The 21,074-nt window shown below is 38.7% G+C and overlaps 1 protein-coding gene across 16 annotated transcripts in view; it reads left to right on the forward strand.

Moving 5' to 3' along the window:
• The window catches only part of LOC124860299 (protocadherin alpha-C2-like), a 192,052-nt gene extending 180,105 nt beyond the window's left edge, over window positions 1-11,947 (forward strand). For all 16 annotated transcript variants that reach the window (XM_047353505.1, XM_047353504.1, XM_047353503.1 and 13 more), the window contains exons 3-4: window positions 1,016-1,101; window positions 8,861-11,947. In XM_047353505.1, the coding sequence (XP_047209461.1) occupies window positions 1,016-1,101; window positions 8,861-9,174 (400 nt within the window). In that variant the 3' untranslated portion in view covers window positions 9,175-11,947. The remainder of the gene's footprint in view (window positions 1-1,015; window positions 1,102-8,860) is intronic.
• Window positions 11,948-21,074: the final 9,127 nt, after the last annotated feature.

A 21,074-nucleotide genomic window follows, 5' to 3' on the forward strand; every position in this document is an offset into this window, starting at 1 on the left:
GCATCATTTCCTTTTTACCTTCCAATAATGCACTATTTGGTGCTTTGCTGCTACATAAAATACCTGTAGCTGGGAAATGGCAAAATGTAAAAATGTTTAAGGGTTGAGAATATTTTTCCATGGCACTGTGCAGGAAGAAGGTGAGGAAATTACTATAGGTAATTAAATAAAAAGTATGTTAACTGTATTTTCTTTCAATAAATATTAATCCAGGGTTCTGTGACATCAATAAATACACCCAACGCAGCACTTAAAATTAACTCTATCATTGGAAAGTTATATGTACATTTTAAATTTTAGAATTATTCAACCAGGGATGGGCACTCACTGACAAATCTTTCAGTTTCTTCTCAAAGTTTCCAGTCCAGAGGTTTGACAGGAAGTGAATTGTCTTCATAGAAATATATTTGTAGGCTTTTTATGATTGTGGTGACCAGGTAGTATGGTCCTTTGCAATAAATTATTTATTAATTTGTTTTTGACACAAACAGGCTTAACTAAGACTCTTATTATCTGAGCCGGGTGATTTGAGTATTCTCTATGTAAAGATGGCTTTAGTTTGCAGCAACCATCACTTTTGTGACAACAATACTACTACAACATGTAGTGTTGTTCAATAGGAGGATGCTAAATTACTCAGATTGGGTGTGAAAACAGAAAAATGACCATCTGTAACCACAATCCCAAGATTTTCAGAGAAAAATAGCATCAAGACTTTATGATCTCAACATGGATTATTTATTTGTTTATGTATTTTGTACTGGGACTGGGTTAATGAACCCTACTGAATTAGCTTGAATGTATGAGACTAATACAAATATAAGGACTTGAAAAAATGTAGTATTAGTTGTGTTTCCTTTATCCACATAATTCAGTCCTAAACCTGAGATTTAAGTATACTTTCTGAGTATAAAGTCATATTTATTGATGTCCTTTTAGAGAAGTATAAAGCATACTGTATGTATAGAAATACCTGTCTGGTTTTTAACATGTAAATGTGCCTTTTGCTTTTTAGTTCAGTGCACATGGAAGAGTCTTCAGTCATGCAGGGAGCCCAGGGAGTCCTGGTACAGAACTGGCCCACTGCATCAAGCGCTGCTGGTAAGAATGTGTGAAGCTATTCTCACCTTAAAGTGCAAGCTATTCAAGAACCGGTTAGTGAAGTAAAAAAAAGAAAAAAACACGACACAGTCAATGCTAGTCTAGTCTTTCATGTTAAAAGCACTGATTACTTTTCCAAATACCTATTAAACTACAATAATAAAATAACAAAATCATATGCAAGATTGCCTCAACCCACCCTCAACACAGTGAGGGGAAAGGACCCATACTGTCTAGGTGGAGATGGATATCTCTGCTCTCTGTAGCAGGAAGAGTGACAAAGCAGTGAAAGACAAAGGGAGTGAGAGGAAGAGAGCAGTTGATCGGATTATCAGCAAAATGACATAAATCAGTGAGCCACAATGGACAAACATTAGAGAACATACTGCTGAAGAATAATAACACAATTACATTCAATCTCCATTTAATGTTGGTCTTTTCTATTTCTCAAGCTCTACACACACCCACACAGGAAATCCTGTATTAATGGTCTCAAGCAGTGATTTTAATTTTTGAAAATGTTTTTTTCTTTTTTTTTATGTCTATGCTTTTTTATAGTTAGTTTATTGTTTACAGTTTTGGTAGGATTTGGGATCCATTGTTGTGCAGAGAAAATGTGTCCATGAAATTCTAAAACCAGATCAGTGTTTGGTATCATATTGGAAATATGTCAACCTTAAACAGTTGCTCTACATCTTAATGATGGCTTGTTTCAAGAAAATGTTGTTGTTTTTTTTTTTCTTTTGCTCTTAAGAACAAAAACATTTTCATCTAACTTAGAAAAATGTCCAGGGTCTTGCTCAAGATGAAAAATTATTACAAAGTACTTCTAGATAAACTGTTGGTACAACATGGAGAACTGACAATAACTTTAAAGTACTACATTCCTGTTGAGACAGATTTACTGTAGACGTCGTAGGTGTGTATACAGTTTAGTCTGGATCCATTTCTCCTCTTTAAACAGTTAGGGTAAAACATCTTTGAATGAAACATATCTTTCCTAATAAGAGTTGTCTTTTGTAGCTGATCGCGCCTCCGTAAATCTCTCTTCTATTCAATATTAAAACAACAAAATACCCAGAATTGGGGGAGAATGGTCTTCCATATTTCCAACAGTGGTTAATAGACATGTAGCCTTTCACTCCTGAAACTGTTCTTAATCTTCATTAAGACACTTCATATTTATTATGTATTAATTTGTCACCCAGCAGTAAATACCCTTTTATGGGTGACTCAGTGTGAATATTTTGACACATCCAGTGCTCCTTACCAATATCTGTGATGAAAAATAGGCAGGTTTGTATAAACACTGTTAACCTTCTGATATAAGGATTAAGACCCAACTAAAAATGGTTAGTGTTGAAAAATAAAACGAAGATAATGCAAGTGAAAACAAGGCAGATATTTGTACAATTATACTGGAGTAGGATGGCAGCATTAGGTTGTGATTGGGAGATTATTTGACATAATTAAGAAGCTTGCCCAAAATGATGTCCATTTCAGAGAGGAGGCAGTGAACTATGTATGCAGACAAACTGCCCACGCTAACGATTGTTTCTTCCCATCCACACTTGCGTACATCCAGCCTCCTCTGCTACGCCATCGATTTCTTGCTTTGGCTGAGGACTTACAGCTTGCAGGCATTTCAAAACATGAGGGATAAAATGGAGAGCAAAACAGACAAGCAAGGAAGAGGGAGAGGACACAACAGACAGCAATGCCGTCCTTAGGGCAGATCAGTGGCTATGAGATCAGCTTGTGAGGACTTAAGGTGGACTCATCTGGCTGTCGCAGTTACAGACGACATGCTGTGCATGCAGTAACCCCATTTTAACCCTGGGGCTGCCTGTCCCCTCTTTATCTCATTGTTGGCCTGGTGAAGAATAGAAATAGCTGAAGGTCACATTAGCTACAATGTAAAGGTTGTGACAAGGAAGGATCCATAGTTCACAGTGATAGAAATGAGAAAAAAACAAATTTAGATCTGTATTCCTGATGATCCGGAGAATGAGTGATCTTTTGACGTTCAACTTGATTCTGCTTCATCATATCTGAGAAATGGGAAAAATGAAGATATTGATTTCATTTGACCTGCCAGATTTATATGAGTCACAGGTGGTGCTATTTATAACCTTAATCTGAAGGTAGTCTTTTTTCTTTAAGGTTTAATTTCTTTGAAGGCATTGTTTCAGGATGGGTGTAGTGCCGGTAGGGTGCTGTCTCTCCACTGTGAGACTCAGACAATTGACCACGCCCATGTTTTTTCTCCTCTAATTTAGTATCTGTGCTCAAAGCCTTGTGTTTCACATGCATGTCCCTTTATCAGAATCAGAATCAGAATCAGCTTTATTGCCAAGTTCGTGCATACAAACAAGGAATTTGACTCCGGTACACTTTGCTCTGCTCTATTTGACTGCCTGTGAGTCCAAGTGTTTTGTCTGCCTGCTTTGTGTGCAGCTCCTGGTGTGGCAGATGGTGCACAGCCCACACCCAGATTAACAGAGGTACATTAGTGAAACCAGGACTAGGCTTTGTTGTTGAAGTCAACCTTTCTATTTGTTAATCGTTCCTTGTGTGACATCACCCTGTCTGTCCCTCTAATTCACAAATCTGTGTTAAAACATGCTTGAATTTTGTGCAGAAGTGAATGAAAAATAAAACAAAAAAAATAAAAACGTCTATGTTGAGATTGGAAGAGACAGGAAGGATGGGGTTTAAATGGGTGACTTTCAAGGCAAATGATTTAAAATAAATAACACTGTAAGCAATATTGGATAAGCAATGGAGTGTTTGAGAAGGATTGACAGTAACTACCTCACACTGATTGACTAAGATAAAGTTTGGAAAAAGGAGGGGAGGCTGAATGAGGCTGCTGTTGCTGGGGGAGTGTGGTTAGACCAGACAGTGGTGAGAGGGAGTGAGAGAAATCTTCTAGCATTATTCTCCATCAGCATAAGCAGTCATCATGACTCCTACCAATGTCCTACTGCTTCACAGAAAGATGATGTTTCCATGGCAACCATTCATGCTCCCTGGTATTGGCATGGGTGTTTGGAAATAGCGGTGGGTGATATACAGGATGGGGTGAAAACATATGGTGCAGGACAAAAAAAAGGTTCACAAGAAGGGGAAATTAAAGGAATACTAAACGAGCATTACATAAAAAGCCAAGACTATGGGAGGTGCAATGAATTTAAATAAGGAAATGGACAAGAAAGTGATGAAATAAACAAGGCAGTGTGGTGTTTAGAAAGTAGGAATGGGGAGGTGAAAGTTGCTGAACGAGAAAGAGAAAAAAGGAGTGAGTAGCAGGAGAGTGACCTACTTTCATAGGGGTGGTGGTGTATTGCAGATATGGATGCAGGTTCACTGTTTTCCGTATCATTTTAAAGCATTACACACACAAAGTGACACATTCACCATCCCCGCAGGTGCAGAGAAAGGTCGCTCTCATTGGTGTTAACAGTCATCAACTGCAGTAGGCAGATTTCAAAGTGGGAAAGCAAACTGGTCAAATGAGAGGCAGAAACTGAGACAAAAATCATGCTGCATCGTGCTCCTTGAAGGCTTAAAGCTTAACCATCTGTACTGCCATCAGGTTTTTAGAACTATCTCTTATTACAGTACTTTGAATTCAGTTTCCTTAACTCATTAGGAATGTTATGTGAATATAAAAGAAGAGTGAATTAGAACTGAAGTGTGGATCCTTTAAAGCCACAGTATTCTGTCAGTCATTGCCCATATAATGTAGAACCCTTTTTGGCTCATTCAGAAAGGTGGGGTAAAGAAGAATAAAAGCAATCTGGGATATTTTACTAGTTTTGAATCCCTTCAGCCCATCTGCCTTCTATTTTTGGCTGAGTTATTTTCTTTTTCTGTTAGCTTTGTTCCATCCGCTCATGCCATTGCCTTTAAATTTCCTGCCAGTTCTCTCCTCCTTTATGTCACTAAAGAATAAAATCATCTCTTCACATTGTTCTGATTTGTCGCTGCAACAATGCTGACATTTTTTGCACATACACAAATACATCCTTTCAAACTCGCACACATACAGATAATTTCAGAGCACTATCTATACTTCTGAAGTTTGCATCCACCATCTGCTACATGGACACTACATAGGCTATCTGGGGACATAATGCAATGTGTTGAAACTGACAAGAAGCCTAAATAGAAACACAAGATTAGCCATCACATTTTTTTATCTGCATCTCTGCTCTTCCTAGCCCCTCTTACTCCTCCTCCTTAGCACGTTATGTAACGCTGCGCAGCACTCCTCGGTGCAGCTGTCCAACTGGCTGATGGTAGGGCAAGACAAGCGGATGAATAAAGTAGATGTGGCAAAATGGAGCTTGGGTGATGTGAGTGGCTGTGAAAACCCACTGGAGGCACAAAGAGAGAAAAAGGGACATTGACACAAGAATAAGCTGGACCGATGACTTCAGAAATCAAATTCAAGAGAGAGAGAGAACATGCAGAAAACATCACAAGCTGTAATGCAATAGATTGCCATGACTCCCTTTAGGCAGCAAGGTTAAAGGGTTCAGACAGCAAATGCATAGAGATAAGGAATCCCTTATGACTATGAAATACATAACTGTCAGTCTCTCTAATGTGCTTGGTAGTTATGGTTGATGGACAAACAGTTTAATACTTGATCACATTAGTGTTACCACTAACACTGATAGGCATGACTGAGAGTCGCATTAATTACTCAGAGTGATGGGTGTTGGCTTACAATGTTTTTTTTTACACTGGATTAGATAAAAGTTCAAGGATAACAAGATGTAGAAGGGGAAAGGGTGAAGGGCAAAATAGGTTCCCACAGTCCAAGAAAAAGGAGGGTGTTTTGCTTTGGAAAATTTCTCGACAAGGGTTTTTATTACCATCAGAAGAGATGGTAAGAAATAGGAAAAATTTAAATCTGAAAGAAGTAAAACAATCTGTATATCAGTATTTGTTGGTAAAATGATGAACATAAACAGCAAAGCTCCTCATTAACATTTCACTTGAAATAGATTTTAATAGTTTTATATGGACATCCTAAATGTTCAGATTTTTTTAAATGTATTTAAATAAGAATAAAACAATGCAGTGTTACTCTACCCTGCCCTACTCTGTTCCATCTGTCTGCTTTCAGCATGACTCATCACTCTCTAGGGTGTAATTTAGTTTATTAGTGCGAGTTTGCACATAGGCACCGCTGTCTCATCAAGTTCTCACTTTGAGTTAGACAGGTATTATTTTAGAACCAACAAAATGGATGCTTTAGAACAATGCCTCGACAGAATTTCAGTATTAGGTACTCTCGTTTATTCCTTTTGGGCCTTTGGTCTTTGCTTTTATTTTTGGCAATATGAGAATCAGCCTCAGACTTCTTGTAAGGGAGTCAAATAAGGACTTTTCCTCTGCTGAAAGACTCTTCAGTGCGACTGTTTCCGTCTCAGTGTGTAAATGTTGAAAAAGCACTGTCTGGATTTTGCCTGTCCTGACCTGAACTTCTTGGTTTCTTTGAAAAATCATGCACTCACTGCAGCTCATGCAGACGTTCTCACAGTTGATTAAATCATGAGAAATTTTGAAGAGATAGCAGTGTGGGACAGGTTAAATAAGTGCACTGCTTAAACACAAGACTGGTTGCATGTGTTTTAATTGCCACACATTGTTTTAGATTTTGTCAGTGTTGCAATCAGCATATTAGACCTAAAATAAAAATCTATTGAGCAGGTGTTTTTCTGTGTTATTTACATAAATAGTCCTACAATCTAAACCTTGCAATCTTTTGAAAAATTTAAACCAATAAACAGAGTTAATGTCAAGTTCAGAAAAAAAATACACCTTTTCAATGTCTGTTGCACTTCTGCACCAAAATCCTAGCTTGATATGTTATGGTCTGTGGGTAAGGATAAACATAAAAATATTTCAGATGCTTGTATTTTCTGCCCTGAGTAGTGCAGGAGCCCAGTTGTCTTTTATCAGACATGATTTCTTTGGGTTGGATGGAGCCTTGTTCAGTTAATCTCCCCTTTGGTAACAGCTGAGGGAAGAAATCAGAGAATAAAAGGGAATATGTGAGGAAACTCAAGTAGGTCACCACTTTGCGGAATAAAGCAAAATGACTGCATGTCATTCTCCTAACACACATGATTAAGTTTTGGTCATATTTACTGCCTAAATACTGATAAAACTTTCAAATGACTTAATGATACAATAGCTCTTAGCTCACTTTGTTCATTTTGAGTCAGATTTTTATTCATACAGGTTTAGGTTTTGTGAGTATTTTGGCCTTTATTCAGACAGGAAATGGGGAAGACATGCAGCAAAGGACCCAAGGTGGGGAGATGAACCCTGGACGTCCACATTAAGGACTAAAAGCCTCTGTACATGGGGCACCTGCTCCACCATTACACTACATGCAGCCCCTAGAAGATGCGTTTTATTTTCTATCTTTATTTATTCCTTAAACAGTTTGGAGGTTTAGAGGAGTATTGTGCTACTGAAACACCTATGTGTCCAAATCTTAACCACCTGACGCAAGCTGACGCCCTCAGAAAAAAGGAAGTTGGTATTCAGCAATAACTGCTAAACCATCTGGGCTCAAATCTACTGGAACACAGATGTTCAGAGTAAAACCAGCTTCCCATTAACATGGACTGAGAGAGTTCTGACGAAAAAGAAGCACCTGTTTTTAAATGAATTAATAACATAAACAGACAAACCAGACAATTGCATTCTGGAGAAAGGTTTTATGGTTAAAGGAGACAAAGATAGAGCTATTTGATCACTCTGGCAAAACGTACATTTGGAGGAGTCAATGTGACATTTTCAAAGCTAAGAACACTGCCTATTGCCAAATATGGTCATAATTGCATCATGTTTAGGATTTGTTTTGCTGCTGGTGGTAATTAATGCAACGCAAAAGATGGATGGATGGGATAATGAAAACAGAGGAATACTAAACAATTACATGTTCCAACAGGACAATAATCCTAAACTAAAACTGGTTTTGAATGGATAAATCAAGCTAATATTAAGCTTTTGGAATGGCCCTGACCTCTTCCTATTAAAAATGTATGGACTATGTCAAATAGTGCTACATTTTCTACCATGATTACAGAAAGCATGTGTGTGGTTTCTCTGTTAAGGGTTTTATGGTATATTATCAGTCCATCCTGAAAAGAATATTCAAACTATCAAAACCCAAAAATTAACATGGCCTTCTTGCCCATGATAGGTGTGTGTGTAAACATTTGATTGGAACATTAGCTTTGGGCTCAAATTAATCTTTTTCCCCTATCTGGATATCTCCCATTAATATGACCTTTTCCCACCTCAAACCGTATGCGTTGTTTGTTCGTGATAATGATCACAGACTGTGAAAATCAGTGATTTTTAATTACTGTCGGATTTGATTGATTTTGACTTTATGAATATGCCATGTCTTTTTCTGCTATGACTTTCATTTAATTTGTAGCAGCTGATTAAATGATGACCCACTGAGATTGTCTCTTAGAAGCATATGTAGCAAGGCAGTCAGATATTTCCAATGTTCAGTTCAAGGAAGAAATAAAAAATGTAGTGGTATGAGAAGCTTTTACTTATTTAAAGTAGCAAGAGGCTGTACTTAATTTGTAAAATACATAAACAGAGGGACTTGCAAACAAACATTCAGTATTAAAAACTTAATAATTTATGCACTCCAAGTCTTTGATTTCATGAAGTTTGAAATTCATCCTCAATCTTTCTGTATTTGTTTTAGATGGTGAAGGAGGAGAGGTTTCTCCACCTATGGGTGCCGGCGTAGACAGCAACAGCTGGCACTTTCGCTACGGCCCGGGTGGTCCTGGAGCTCCCCCACAGCACCTGAAGCCTGGAGAGGTTCCTCCAGAAGCATTCATTATCCCCGGCTCCCCAGCAATAATTTCCATCAGACAGAACCAGGGAGGAGAGGACGACAAGAGCGACTTCATCACCTTCGGAAAGAAGGAGGAGGCCAAGAAGAAGAAGAAGAAGAAGAAGGAAAAGGAGAAGAAAGACAAGAAGGATAAAGGGAAGGATGATGGTGATGAGTAAAACAGAGAGCAGAAAACACATAAAATGTCTATGAAGAAAAGGGCGTTGTTAAAACAGAGGTACCAACCAAAGTTCACTGGGCAAAATGAGAACATTTTATTCTATTCATTATTGTTAAAGTTTCAAAGCTTTTTCTCTCATGGTTCTGGCCTTACCAAGATATAGTTTACCTTCAGTTATGTGCTGAGGTAAATTATTTATCTTGCCTTTATACAATTAATGATACAATAAAAGAAAATGATTGTTTTTTTTCTCTCCATGCCCCGATGTGCCTATGCACCCTCAGTCTACTTTTATTATCCTTTTGGAAAAAGGAAGCACCACTTTTATCCTTGTGCTGTTTTTCTTTTCTCTTTTAACCCACTGGGCACGTTGGCACCTCTGTCTTACTCCCTCCCCAACGACAACGTGTAAAGAATTCTCTAATCAAAGAGACCAGTACATTGAACAAGAACAACATAAAGCTGTGCCAGCCAAGGAAAAAAAGAGGAAATGTGAAGAAGATTGACACAGATGCATGCAGTCTGGAGCTGGACACACTGTACTTGTAAATAGCACAAACAAGAGTCACTGACGCTAAAGGCTAAACTGACACTGCTGCAGATTCACTGGTAATTACCAACAGTGTTCCCTGAAATCCTAATGAAACCACATGCACACACACTGTTTTCAACATGCAAACGGCAACTTATTACCCATGAGACAATGGACACAGGAAGCACCTGAGGCCTAGGAAGATGGAGTGAGGAAAAATATGAGAGAAAAGACTGGCTTAAAAGTGGACACTGCAAGTTCTTTGCCCTGCATGGTCACTTCTTAGAGTGCCGATGTGCATCAACGCTCTCAGGATGGAAGCGGAACCATTTGCGATTGCTCTATATTTGCTTTGAGAAGACACAAAGAGCTTTATCTTCTGCAAGAACCCCAACTGAGGAGCATAGAGACCCCTAGAAGGATGGAGAAAAGATGTGGAGATGCTTCACATTTTCCTGAGCATCACAAAGGGTTGAGTGCAGCTGAGGGGGCTTTATATAGTGGACTCTGAAGATACCTTACAGAGTATTTGGAGAAATTTTGATATCACCTTTTCTTCTCCTTTTTGCAGCTACAGCTGAATGCTTTCTGCTTTGAATGTTTGGTAGCAACCAATCCTTACCTGATACCTTGAGTTTACAAATGATCACCTGCTTGTATCTGTTCCCAGCTGCCACTAAACCAAATTTTACTGAAATCACTTTTTATTTGCTCGTTACCCATCCTACTGACTGCCTCTCATGTAAAACTTGTGAAATGTCTTTTCTTAGTTCTTTAAAGAGATTAAATAATACCTGTTATGTTTTTTTTTTCTTCATAGCTTTAACTGCTTTATGCTTTACATGCCCACCTCACTTTTATCCTCAGACACCCACTCAACCCCCTGTCCTGATGGCCTGCTCTGAACATTGTGGTGTGCTGAGAACAGCATGGAGTAATGTGGACGAGGCCCAGGGAAAACCAAACAGGGCTCTGCACCCTGAACCCTTGTCAGATGTTTCTCAAGTGCAAAATGGTTCAGTGCTTTTAACTTGTGTATACTACAGTATGTGGTTCATTTCCTGTTTGTAGATAATCACAAGAGGAGGCATGGTGGGATGGGGCTGATTACCGGGACTGTGAAGAAATGGGATAAAGTGATGAGTGATTAAGCAGAAAAGGTTCACCAAGTTGATTGTTTAGGAACATTAAGTCACATACTAGCTTCTATGTACGCTGTAAATGTAGCGTAGACTTTACATAGATTGTCTAAACAGTAGCTACTAAAACTTGAGAAATATTGGGCACACGGGAATTTATTCCCTGAGCTTTATCCCACCAACCTTCTCGCAGACGGTTTTTAAAAAAGAGGCACACACGTGCCTCGAGACCTGCTTCTGTTGGTTACCCTCCCGTTGCCTGTAACTTGTTGCCACGTCCCAAACGTTTTTGCGGCTCAGTATGATGTCACTCCATTTAGTGGCTGCTGCATGTACTGCTCTACAGAAACAAACACTATATAGAGAAATATATATATAGATAGATAAATTGCTCTGATTTTATTCTTTTGTATTATTATTTTTCTTCTTTATTCACACAGGAAATATCTGTATGTACTGCTGTCGCTGCCAAGCATCTATGTACCACAATGTTCCCACTCCACAGATGTTTTATGGCATTCACTAACCCTCTTTAGGTATTTGTAAATTATATAGTGTGATACCTTTCGATTGCAAGTTTTTTCCCTCTCTTTTTCCAACAGTGGTTTTGCATTTGAAGACAAGCAAAGCAAGGAATAAAATGTAAAAAAAAAAGAAAGAAAAAAATCACTGTCTCTGGCTTTGACATGACGATTTAACACTGTATTATTGTAACTGAAATATGTATGATCCTATGAAGAGCTATCACTTCCCTTTCACTATCATAAAAAGAAAAAAAATGAACGAAAAAAAAAATTCCTGTGAAAAATAACTAAAACAAACAAAAAAATAGGGTATATGTTAGTATATTCTTGTGTTTAGTGAGTGCTCATGCTGTCATTCTTTCCCAATGTATGGTGGTGAACTATGGTGGCGATGTGCTGTCCTGAATGGACCAGCAGAGATATGTCGTGAAACCTTTTTTGTACACCCTCTCATCAACTGTGACAGTGAAGTAGTGAATTTCATTTATTTTTCAGACCTTTTATTTTACCTAAATGGATACAGTGGTAATGTGTTTGGTTTAAAAATCACAAATAAAGTTTTCTTTCTTAAGCGTACATCCGGATTTATTGTCTTGGGGATATTTATATAAGAAATATATATTTATTTAATATGTGTATGTTATAGTTTGATATTTTTATAAGTGCAGTTTATAGGAATAATAAGCTACCATTGAATTTAGATAGTTTATTGTATTGAAATCCATAATTAAACATTAGAAATACTTTAAGAAAGGGTGTTTTTATTTATCTATTTTGGTTCAGGCTAGCTTACGAAAGAAATTGATCTGTTAAAGTTTAGAAGAGTTCATAATATCTCGATGAGCAAAGATGAAAAACTGTCAAAGCTGTATGCAGGCTGCATTCTTCTGTCACATACGTTCAGGTCACACTTCTGTTGGAAATAACAAGCAGTCAGAAAGGATAACTCCTCACAGAGATGAAACACACACACAATGATCTGCTCAGTCTCTCCTTTCTGAAAGCCTTGTCGCAGATGGTCCAAACAGTCCATCAAGAAAAAGAAGCTTCCAGACGTGCAATAATTTAATAGAGTGGGCTAAATAGATTTATAGGGTCTCAGTGGGTATGTTTGTAGGAAAGAGCAAATCAAATTAGAGACATGAGTCATAATAAGTCTGAGAGAAATGAAAGATTGATGATCAATACTTTTAATTAGTCATCTACTCTAGCATGCAGCTTCATAGTTTCTTGTAGGCAAATTGAGTCTGTGGCACCTGAAAGATTAATCTGCTTTTTACAAAAATGAAAAACAAATAAAATAATAAATAATAAAACACTTTATCCGTTTTTTCCGACCGAAACTTCATCCGACAAGTAACACTATTCCTGCTCTTAAAATATATCAAATCTCCATTCTAGTTTTGACTTTCATCTTTCATTCAGAGAAGGAAGAGCATGATGAAATAGGTTCAAGAGGTCATGTTAAAAGAGCTGCTTAAAAAAGGCTGCATTTTCCTTTTACTCCCTGTAGGAACGAAGAAAATGTTTCCATGGTTACAGCTATTTGAGGAATGGTTTCTATAGTAACAGCCACATATACATACATATACACATATGTATATATATATATATATATATATATATACATATATATATATACATACATATATACATATATATATATACATACATATATTTATATATATATATATATATTTATATATGGTATTTATGTGTGTGTATGTGGCTGTTACTATAGAAACCGTTCCCCAAATAGCTGTAACCATGGAAATGCTTTTACACACCCATGTCCCAATGGGTTCAAAGGTGAGGCTTTGTCAAATGGCAGAGAAAGCACTTCACTAATTAGGTTGGCTGCTGATCTTATGATGAAACAAGACAACACATTCAAACTCTTAGCTTGATGTATTGCCTTTAAGAGGAGCAAATCCATGTGAGTAAAATAAATTAAAGAAATAAATAACACCCACACATTGTAATGTCTCCAGTTACCTACTCCCATGAGCATTTACAAAATAAGCACTGGTCTTTCTGAATGCTTTGTGTTCTTGAATTATATAAACAAGATAAGAAACAAACATTAAGAAAGCAGCCTCCAGTGTTTGATCTGCACAGCTGCAGTGGATATGAACATGTACAGTAGTAGACTATACTGCAAAGCACTGGACATCTTTATTTAAGGATTTTATATGTTCTCAAATTCAAAGACAAAAGCTTAATTCAAAACATTATATAAGGCATATGTTACATGATTCTATCTTCTACAACAAGGAGTCAAGGGGCTTATCATGGTATGCAGTGATTTCAGATAAAATGTAACTAAATGGTGTCAAAAGCTGCCATGGTGAATAGTTTTGACTCAGGGCTCGAGTTGGCTGGTGATATTGCCAGCTGCAGTGAGTCAGCAAAACCATCATCCTGCAGGACAGAAGCAAAATCAAGTGACTCGAATGGAGATGGTGAGATTAATGTGCACAATAATATTGGCTTGTGGCAAAAACACACAACACATTTGACTCAGTGTAGTTCTCTGAATGGTCAGACAGTCAGTTATTAAGGCTGTCATGAAGAAGACTGAATAGCCTGTAGAGTTACTGGTGCAAATTTAGCTCTGATACTTCGGTTTTTCATACCCACAACATGAAAGTCCTCCTAGTTTAGATCCTGCCGAATACTATCTGTAACTAATCAGTAAAGGAGGATTCAGCTTTGTGCAAATCAGCATAGATAAAGATGCCTGAAGAATAAAAACAAACAAAACCAAAATTGTTTCTTCTCATTCTCATTTTGTATTGCCTGTAGTATATTCAAATAAACCAAGTGAAAGGAATTTGCACTTTTATGTTGCTTTTTTTTTTAAAGAGAAATGGGTGGGAACACTAACAGATGGCTTAAGAGCCCTGTTTGTTGCAGTTGGCTCAAGATTCAGAGACTTCAGCGTGTAAAGCTCTTGGTCTGCACAGTCTCACAAGGACATGGGGACAGTAAGAGTAAGTCGGGGCTTGATGACACCAGAGCTTCATATAAGGCATTTAACCCTTGCTGTTGGTTATTGCACTTGCTGTATCTGCAGAAGCGACTAAGGAGTCAGGAGTAAAGGCGCCATCTCCTGGTTAAAACATCACAGCGCGTCAATTTTAAATGCAATTAGCCCGTTCAAAAATTTATTAAGAATGATTTCACATCTTAACTTCTTTTGCAAATTAACTTCAAAATAGAATATCGGACTTTGGCTTCAGCAGAGAGATTACAATGTCCCAAAGTCCCAATTTCTCAAACAGAAAATCAGGCAAAATCAAGACTACTTTATAATTTTTTTATTTTATTTAGACAATCTGGACTATACAAAAATAACATAAAACATTAAATATAAAGAAATATCATATTACAGGAACATAAAAAATGGTTTTAAAATTAGAATTTTTATTAAAAATAATATTGATTTAAGATTAAGCATCTTAGTTTGAAAGAATGAGTATAAAGATATTGAAAATGTGATTTTTATCCTCAAAAAATCAACCAGACTGCCAAAAATACTGTTGACAGTATCAACTGCCTTGTATTGTTCTAATCCTCGTTCATAAAAAAAAACGAATCTAAAAACTCAAATGTCTTGATAATTATAACATTAAAACAGATAGCATACTGTTAACAATGTGCATACAGTTGCTTTAGAAGTTATTTGGATTCCATTCACTTTTTGTACTCTTTATTTTAGTTGAGCACCTCTGAAGGTTTCATTGTGCATTGTGAGCCTCCATTTTCTATACTGCTTAATCCTTGCAGGGTTTGGATTTACCACCCTGGACAGGGTGGCCAGATTATCACGGGACAAGACAGACATGAATGCACACACCCACACCTAAGAGCTTTTTTTTAAATCTGCCATTAACCTAACCCCATTAACCTTTCATGTTTGTGGCCCTTGGTGAAAAAACTGGTATACCAGGAAAAAACCTATACAGAGCACGTACTAAATGCAGGATCTGATCCCAGCATTTTCATCTTGCAGGCCAACAGTGCTAATAACTGCAGCACTGTGAAACCCGTTCAAAGAAACATTACCTTAATCTCAGAGTTCAACAAAGATTAGAGATTAAATGTAATGAAGAATGAAGGAAGAAGCTCAAGGATTTAAAATAAACCAACACAGATAAAAAAGAACAAGCAAACTGTGCAGAATAACAAAAATTTATAGTTAAGCCCGTATGTTTTTGTACTAAAGGTTTTCTGATTCTGTAGTTTGGTCAGTCAATTTGGGTTTCGATTTTCAGTGATGTTATTGAGGGCAATAGTCCAGAGGACATCAGAATCTGTAAAGCAGACCTGCCTTTTTTAATTGAAGTCCTAAATTACAGTTGTAGACCAGCACAAATTCCTTACCCATGTGTAACAGTACATAAAGGCAAAAGATCTCTGTGGTGAATAGAATAGAAAAAAAGGGTTAGATTAGCAAAGAAAGGATCTATCTCATTGAATTGTCAATTATTGAAAGTTCAATTTATTTCTTTAATTCAAAAAGTAAAGCTCATTTATAGATTTGTTACAGTTTTTTTTACAGCAAGTGTTAATCAAACATCTGTTGTTGCTCACTGCCTGGTGAGCTGCATGTGTTCAGGTTTACTGACAGTATTTACGTTCTGCCCTTTGCATGAGAAGCTGTGGATGTAAATGTGATTCAGCCAACTTGTTTGTGCACTTAGTAGCCTCTTGTTTGTCACATCTCCTGCTTGCTGGGGTATTCATCAATCCTTCCTAGGTGATCAGGTTACGGCAGAAATGATACTGATAATTGTTGTTGCAATAGTAATCCTGCTCAGTACGAGAGGAACCGCAGGTTCACACATTGCTACACTTTTCTGCGCCGGGCCGACCTAACCCCGAAAACTGCCAACAGACTGGGCTCCAGAGCAGGAACTGGGGGAAACCCCTGATCCGTCAGGGACTCCATCCTCGTGATGGGTGTGAAGGTGGAGAGCGGTGCCTTGATTTGGCATCTGCCTCCGCGTCCTCCGTCCAGAGGAAGGGAGTGGAGATATCAGTCACACCAAAGATGCCCAATGCCTCCTCGAGGGAGCATTGGTCCGCTACGGGGAATTCCCCTTCTAGCGGGGAGAAAATGGCTAGCCGCCGTTGCTTCTCTTCCAGAGGAAGACGCCTGCAGGAAGGGCAGGTGGACTGCGGGGTCAAGGCCAAGGTAGCGTGAACACGACCGAGGCAGCCCTCACAGATGACATGCAGGTCATAGCTCATGATGTAGCCGGTGTTACAAGCTGGGCAAAGGCGGATAGTGCCAACGCTAGCCATTGCTCTTCTTCCAGAAATCAGTGCTCTTAAGTCGCTGAAGAAAAAATGGGAGCCGTTTGTCCGGTCTCACCGTAATTTATACGGACGGGCGTGGAGCACACACAGCAGGTGGCCGTGGACTAAAGTTTTCAGTGCTGTGCTGCGCGCAAAGGAATAAACCCACTAGCGATAGCCTTAAAGGGCTGCGCCTATATGATGGTGGCCACACACTGCGGACAGAGTGTTTTGAAGCTGGTTATTGTGATACAATATTTTTGATGATGTGTCTTTTAAAAATGTTACAATGCTTGACAGGTACAAATAAAAATCCGGAGAGAATCCATAAGAGTCAAAAAAGCTGGCTTGACCATTCTCATCCAGAGTCAGAGCCAACCAGTGTTCTCCCGGCATGTCTGATAGATGTGTGTTCACAATAAAATATGCGGGTCCTGTGAATGTTTCAGTGAGCAGCGACAGCTGGTCGCACGCCCATACACTGTAAAACAAATCTCCCTGCAGATGATGCAGTAGGTCCTCAATTTCATTCATGTCTGATTAGATTAATAATAATCCACTAGCACATGCCTCTTTGAATCAATCTCTAAAATAGAGTCATAACAAGCGTAGATGATCAGCGTGGTTGTATTAGGCAGTGGTTGCCTAAATCGCATTTCCAATCTTAAATTCCTGCTGGAAAGTGGAAATAGAGCCTCTGTGTCCTCACCCGGGTTAAGATTAAATGTGAATAGAGAGTATCCTTGATTAAATTCTTGACGTGTTATACTCAGCGGAAGATCTTTTTGATGTTGTCCTGTAGCCGTAAACAAGTTGTAATACTCTCTCACTGAATTGCCTTGGTTAAAATTGGGTTGGAAGGCCTTAGCAGGCATTTGTCTACCATCCTTACACAAGGCTAAATATTCCATATCAAAATGATTAAATGCAAATGGATTGAGATCGAGTGTTCCTATAAAGGCGTTATGATCCAGTAAAGCAATCACCGGATACTTGGGAAAGACACCTAAGAAAAGTTTCTCCTGAGTGCACACCCTTGAATTTTCAGGGATGGAATATGTTTTTACATTCACACGTAAAAGGGGATAGAGAGCATTTGCTTTCATTAAAGCTGTAGTGTGACCCAGTCGTACAGCTGGAGAGACGGTAACTTTTTTGATGAAAAGAGAGGCTCCTAATATCCTGAGTTTGAAAGTGGAGTCTCTTGCCGCCATGAGACAAAAGCCGTCGATGGCTCTTGTAAGTTTAATTTTGAGGTCAGAGTTTAAATGAAGTCTTTTGCACAAAAATATGTCTGCATGTAGGGGGCCTAGGAGTTGTACCTCCCTGGAACCTTAGTTAGGGCCGTTAGTTGTAACGATAGAGTTCAGAGCCCCGGCTGTGTCTTTAAAAAAAAGACCCGAGCTAAACTGTCTTTTCAAAGAATCCTCAGAAAAGTTTAGCAATGTCTCAATCATGGCTCTATATGGATGTGTGGCTGGATGTGTAGCTTTATGTTTAGAATCAGCACAGAAGATTTGAAAGAGAAGAGGGAGGTTTACTTTTGCTCTTTCTACTACGTCTTACTGGAACCAGAAAATATTTTTCCAGGCTTATTGAGCAACACTTTTTTCTGTGTAAATGTAGAACTAGACTATAATGGTGCGTTCACACCAAACGCGATTTCTGCGAAAGGAGCGGCCAATTTACATGTTATTCCTATGTAGAGGCGCGTTCAGGAGTGGAGCGGCGTGGTGCGAAGGACGCGGAGGGCGCGGCACGGAAGGCGCGGCAAGCGAAGCGGGATAGGAGCGGCGCAATGGACGAGATGAAAAATCTGAACTTTTTCCTAAATTCGCGTCGCGTCAACCAATCAGGGACTGGATGTGGCTGTGACATAGGGTGAAGGACCAAAGCGGAAAAGAAGCGGTTGTCAGTGAAGATGGAGGACCAGATCATAGTGGCGGTGTGCAGCAAGCCACAGTTGTATGACTCAACTAATTACTTTTACTGAGACAAGTACAGAAAGGACCTGGCCTGGTTATGTTTAGGCACAAATATCTTATATTTAGGAGATGTGGACATTAAAAATCGGCTGTTTTTTTTACTCAGCTGAGATTTATTTAGTCACTGAAGACAGATGGAGTTCAGCAGCGGGGATACAGCGCCGGTAAACCGCAGTGAAGTTAGTTTGAAGTTGGATGTTCAAGCTCCGCGGAGTTAGCAACATCTAGCTCAGGGTTGATCCGATTCAGGCACTCAGATTTTCCACGATTGTTTGGTTCGGAAACTTATTGACGGTCCTTAGTGAACCACCGCGCATCAGAAGAGGGAGCAACAGAGAGCAGCTAGCCGAAATCTGGGTGCCTGACTCGGATCGGCCGTGGGCTGGATGCCTATACCAAATAGAATGTATATTACAACCCATCAAATCTGGGAAGTTTAGGGCGTATAGAAAGGTTGAGGAGGGTTTTGCAAGATGAAACAGGGAAGAAGGTAGCGGTTGAAAAAGTTAAAGATTTTTTATCAGGAGAAGATACCTATACTCTACATAAACCTGCAAGAATAAAGTTCCCGAGAAACAAAGTTTTTGTCACCAGACCATTGAGACAGTTCCTAGCTGATATCTGTGACATGCAAGCTTTGGCCAAGGAAAATGACGGTTACAATTATTTATTAACAGTCATTGACATCTTTTCAAAGAGGGCGTATGTACGGATTTTGAAGAGGAAAACTGCTGCAGAGGTGCTAAAGGCATTTGAATCAGTTTTTAAAGAAAATCAGGTCCCTAAAAAACTTCAGACTGATGCAGGTAAAGAATTTTTTAACAAGAAATTTAAGCTTCTAATGGAGAAACACGGTATTGAACATTTTACCACAGCGAATGAAGCAAAAGCCTCTGTGGTTGAGAGGTTTAACCGCACGTTAAAAACAAGGATGTGGAGATATTTTACAGCTAACAACACCCGGCGGTACATTGATGTCCTGCAAAACCTAGTGTACTGTTACTGTTAATACTCTGTATGTGAATGCAGATGAACAGCAAGCCAAACTCGTTTTTATGAGCCAGGATCAGAGTGCCTTGCTCCCTTTATTAAGTCTTCTTAAGACAGCTTACAATGTGATAGTGTGGCTCTAAAATGTCGAGTGAAACTGAAATATAGAAACAGAAATAGAAAAAATATAAATCAGTTTGCAATCAGCAAAATACATAAGTCAGGAAACAGCAGTGCCAAAAAAAAATGCATTAAAGTTAAAAGTGCAATTCCAAAGGTACTGGAGGTATCAATAGTTAAATCGATCCAATGTTATGCTAATTATACCGCTAAACTGCGTGAATAGCTGCATTGATATGCTAATTAAGTACCACAAGCTAATGAGATGCAATGGGCTATGTCTATTTCCTGGTAACAAACACTTAAGAAACAATCTCCAACAGAGCTTGCAAAAATCACTCATTCTCATAGCAATAGCTTCCGAATACTTATAAACTTACAGCCATTGCTTCTGGAGGCTTGGATGAGATTTAAAACACAGCAATTAGACATGAGGAGAACAGGCACTGGCTACACGTTTTTATCAGACTGAGCTCCTGTTACCCACAATGCATTGTGACTTGTGGAAATATTAAAGCCTTATTAGTAGCTAAGATATATTTGGGACTCTGCTGCTTATAGATTGATTTTTATTAGGAGTTTTAGTTATGCTTTTGATAGTTAGAAAAAAACCTTAACAGTAGCCTCTAGTATTATAACACAAGGAGTGTTCATTATTCAAGGTTAAAGCTTGCAGGTGTTTTCTGTCTGTATCGTGAGAAGCCAGGAGTGTATGTGGGGAGGTGTGCTGCTCCTCTCTGTTCTGGTCAGAACTTCTGATAACTATTCCACCCTGAAGTTTCCTGAAGACGTGTGGGAAACAATTATTTATTAAATGATGAAATGTATCTGTTTTTTTTATGCTGTTTCTGGGGAGACATCCACAGATATAATGATTGTGTATGTAACTGAAAAAAAAGGTGCTGCCCCGGACTTCTTGATAGAAGAAATTTAGAAGTATTAAAAAGATGCAGCCACAAAATGGCATTGGACTTCACATTTTTATTTAAAAACAAACAGCATTTTTCAATTGTGTTCCATATAATCACGTCCCGCTCCACCAAACCTGAGAATGAGTTAAAAGCTGACAAAACATAGCTATTTGCGCACTCGCAGCACTACGAATGCGCAACTACACGCACAGGTAGAGACGGACTCCATTCTGGAGAAGCCCAGAACAGAGCAGTTTACTCCAGGTCGACCTGCCTCCTTCATTACCTGAAAAGTTACACTGAGCGGCTCAAACTCAGCTCATTTCAGAGCAACAGCGGAGCCAACCGGAGAGTGGGAGCCTGGTGTGTGTGTGTGTGTGTGTTCACGAACAG

This window comes from Girardinichthys multiradiatus, chromosome 23 (genome assembly GCF_021462225.1).
Source record: "Girardinichthys multiradiatus isolate DD_20200921_A chromosome 23, DD_fGirMul_XY1, whole genome shotgun sequence".
NCBI lineage: Eukaryota > Metazoa > Chordata > Actinopteri > Cyprinodontiformes > Goodeidae > Girardinichthys > Girardinichthys multiradiatus.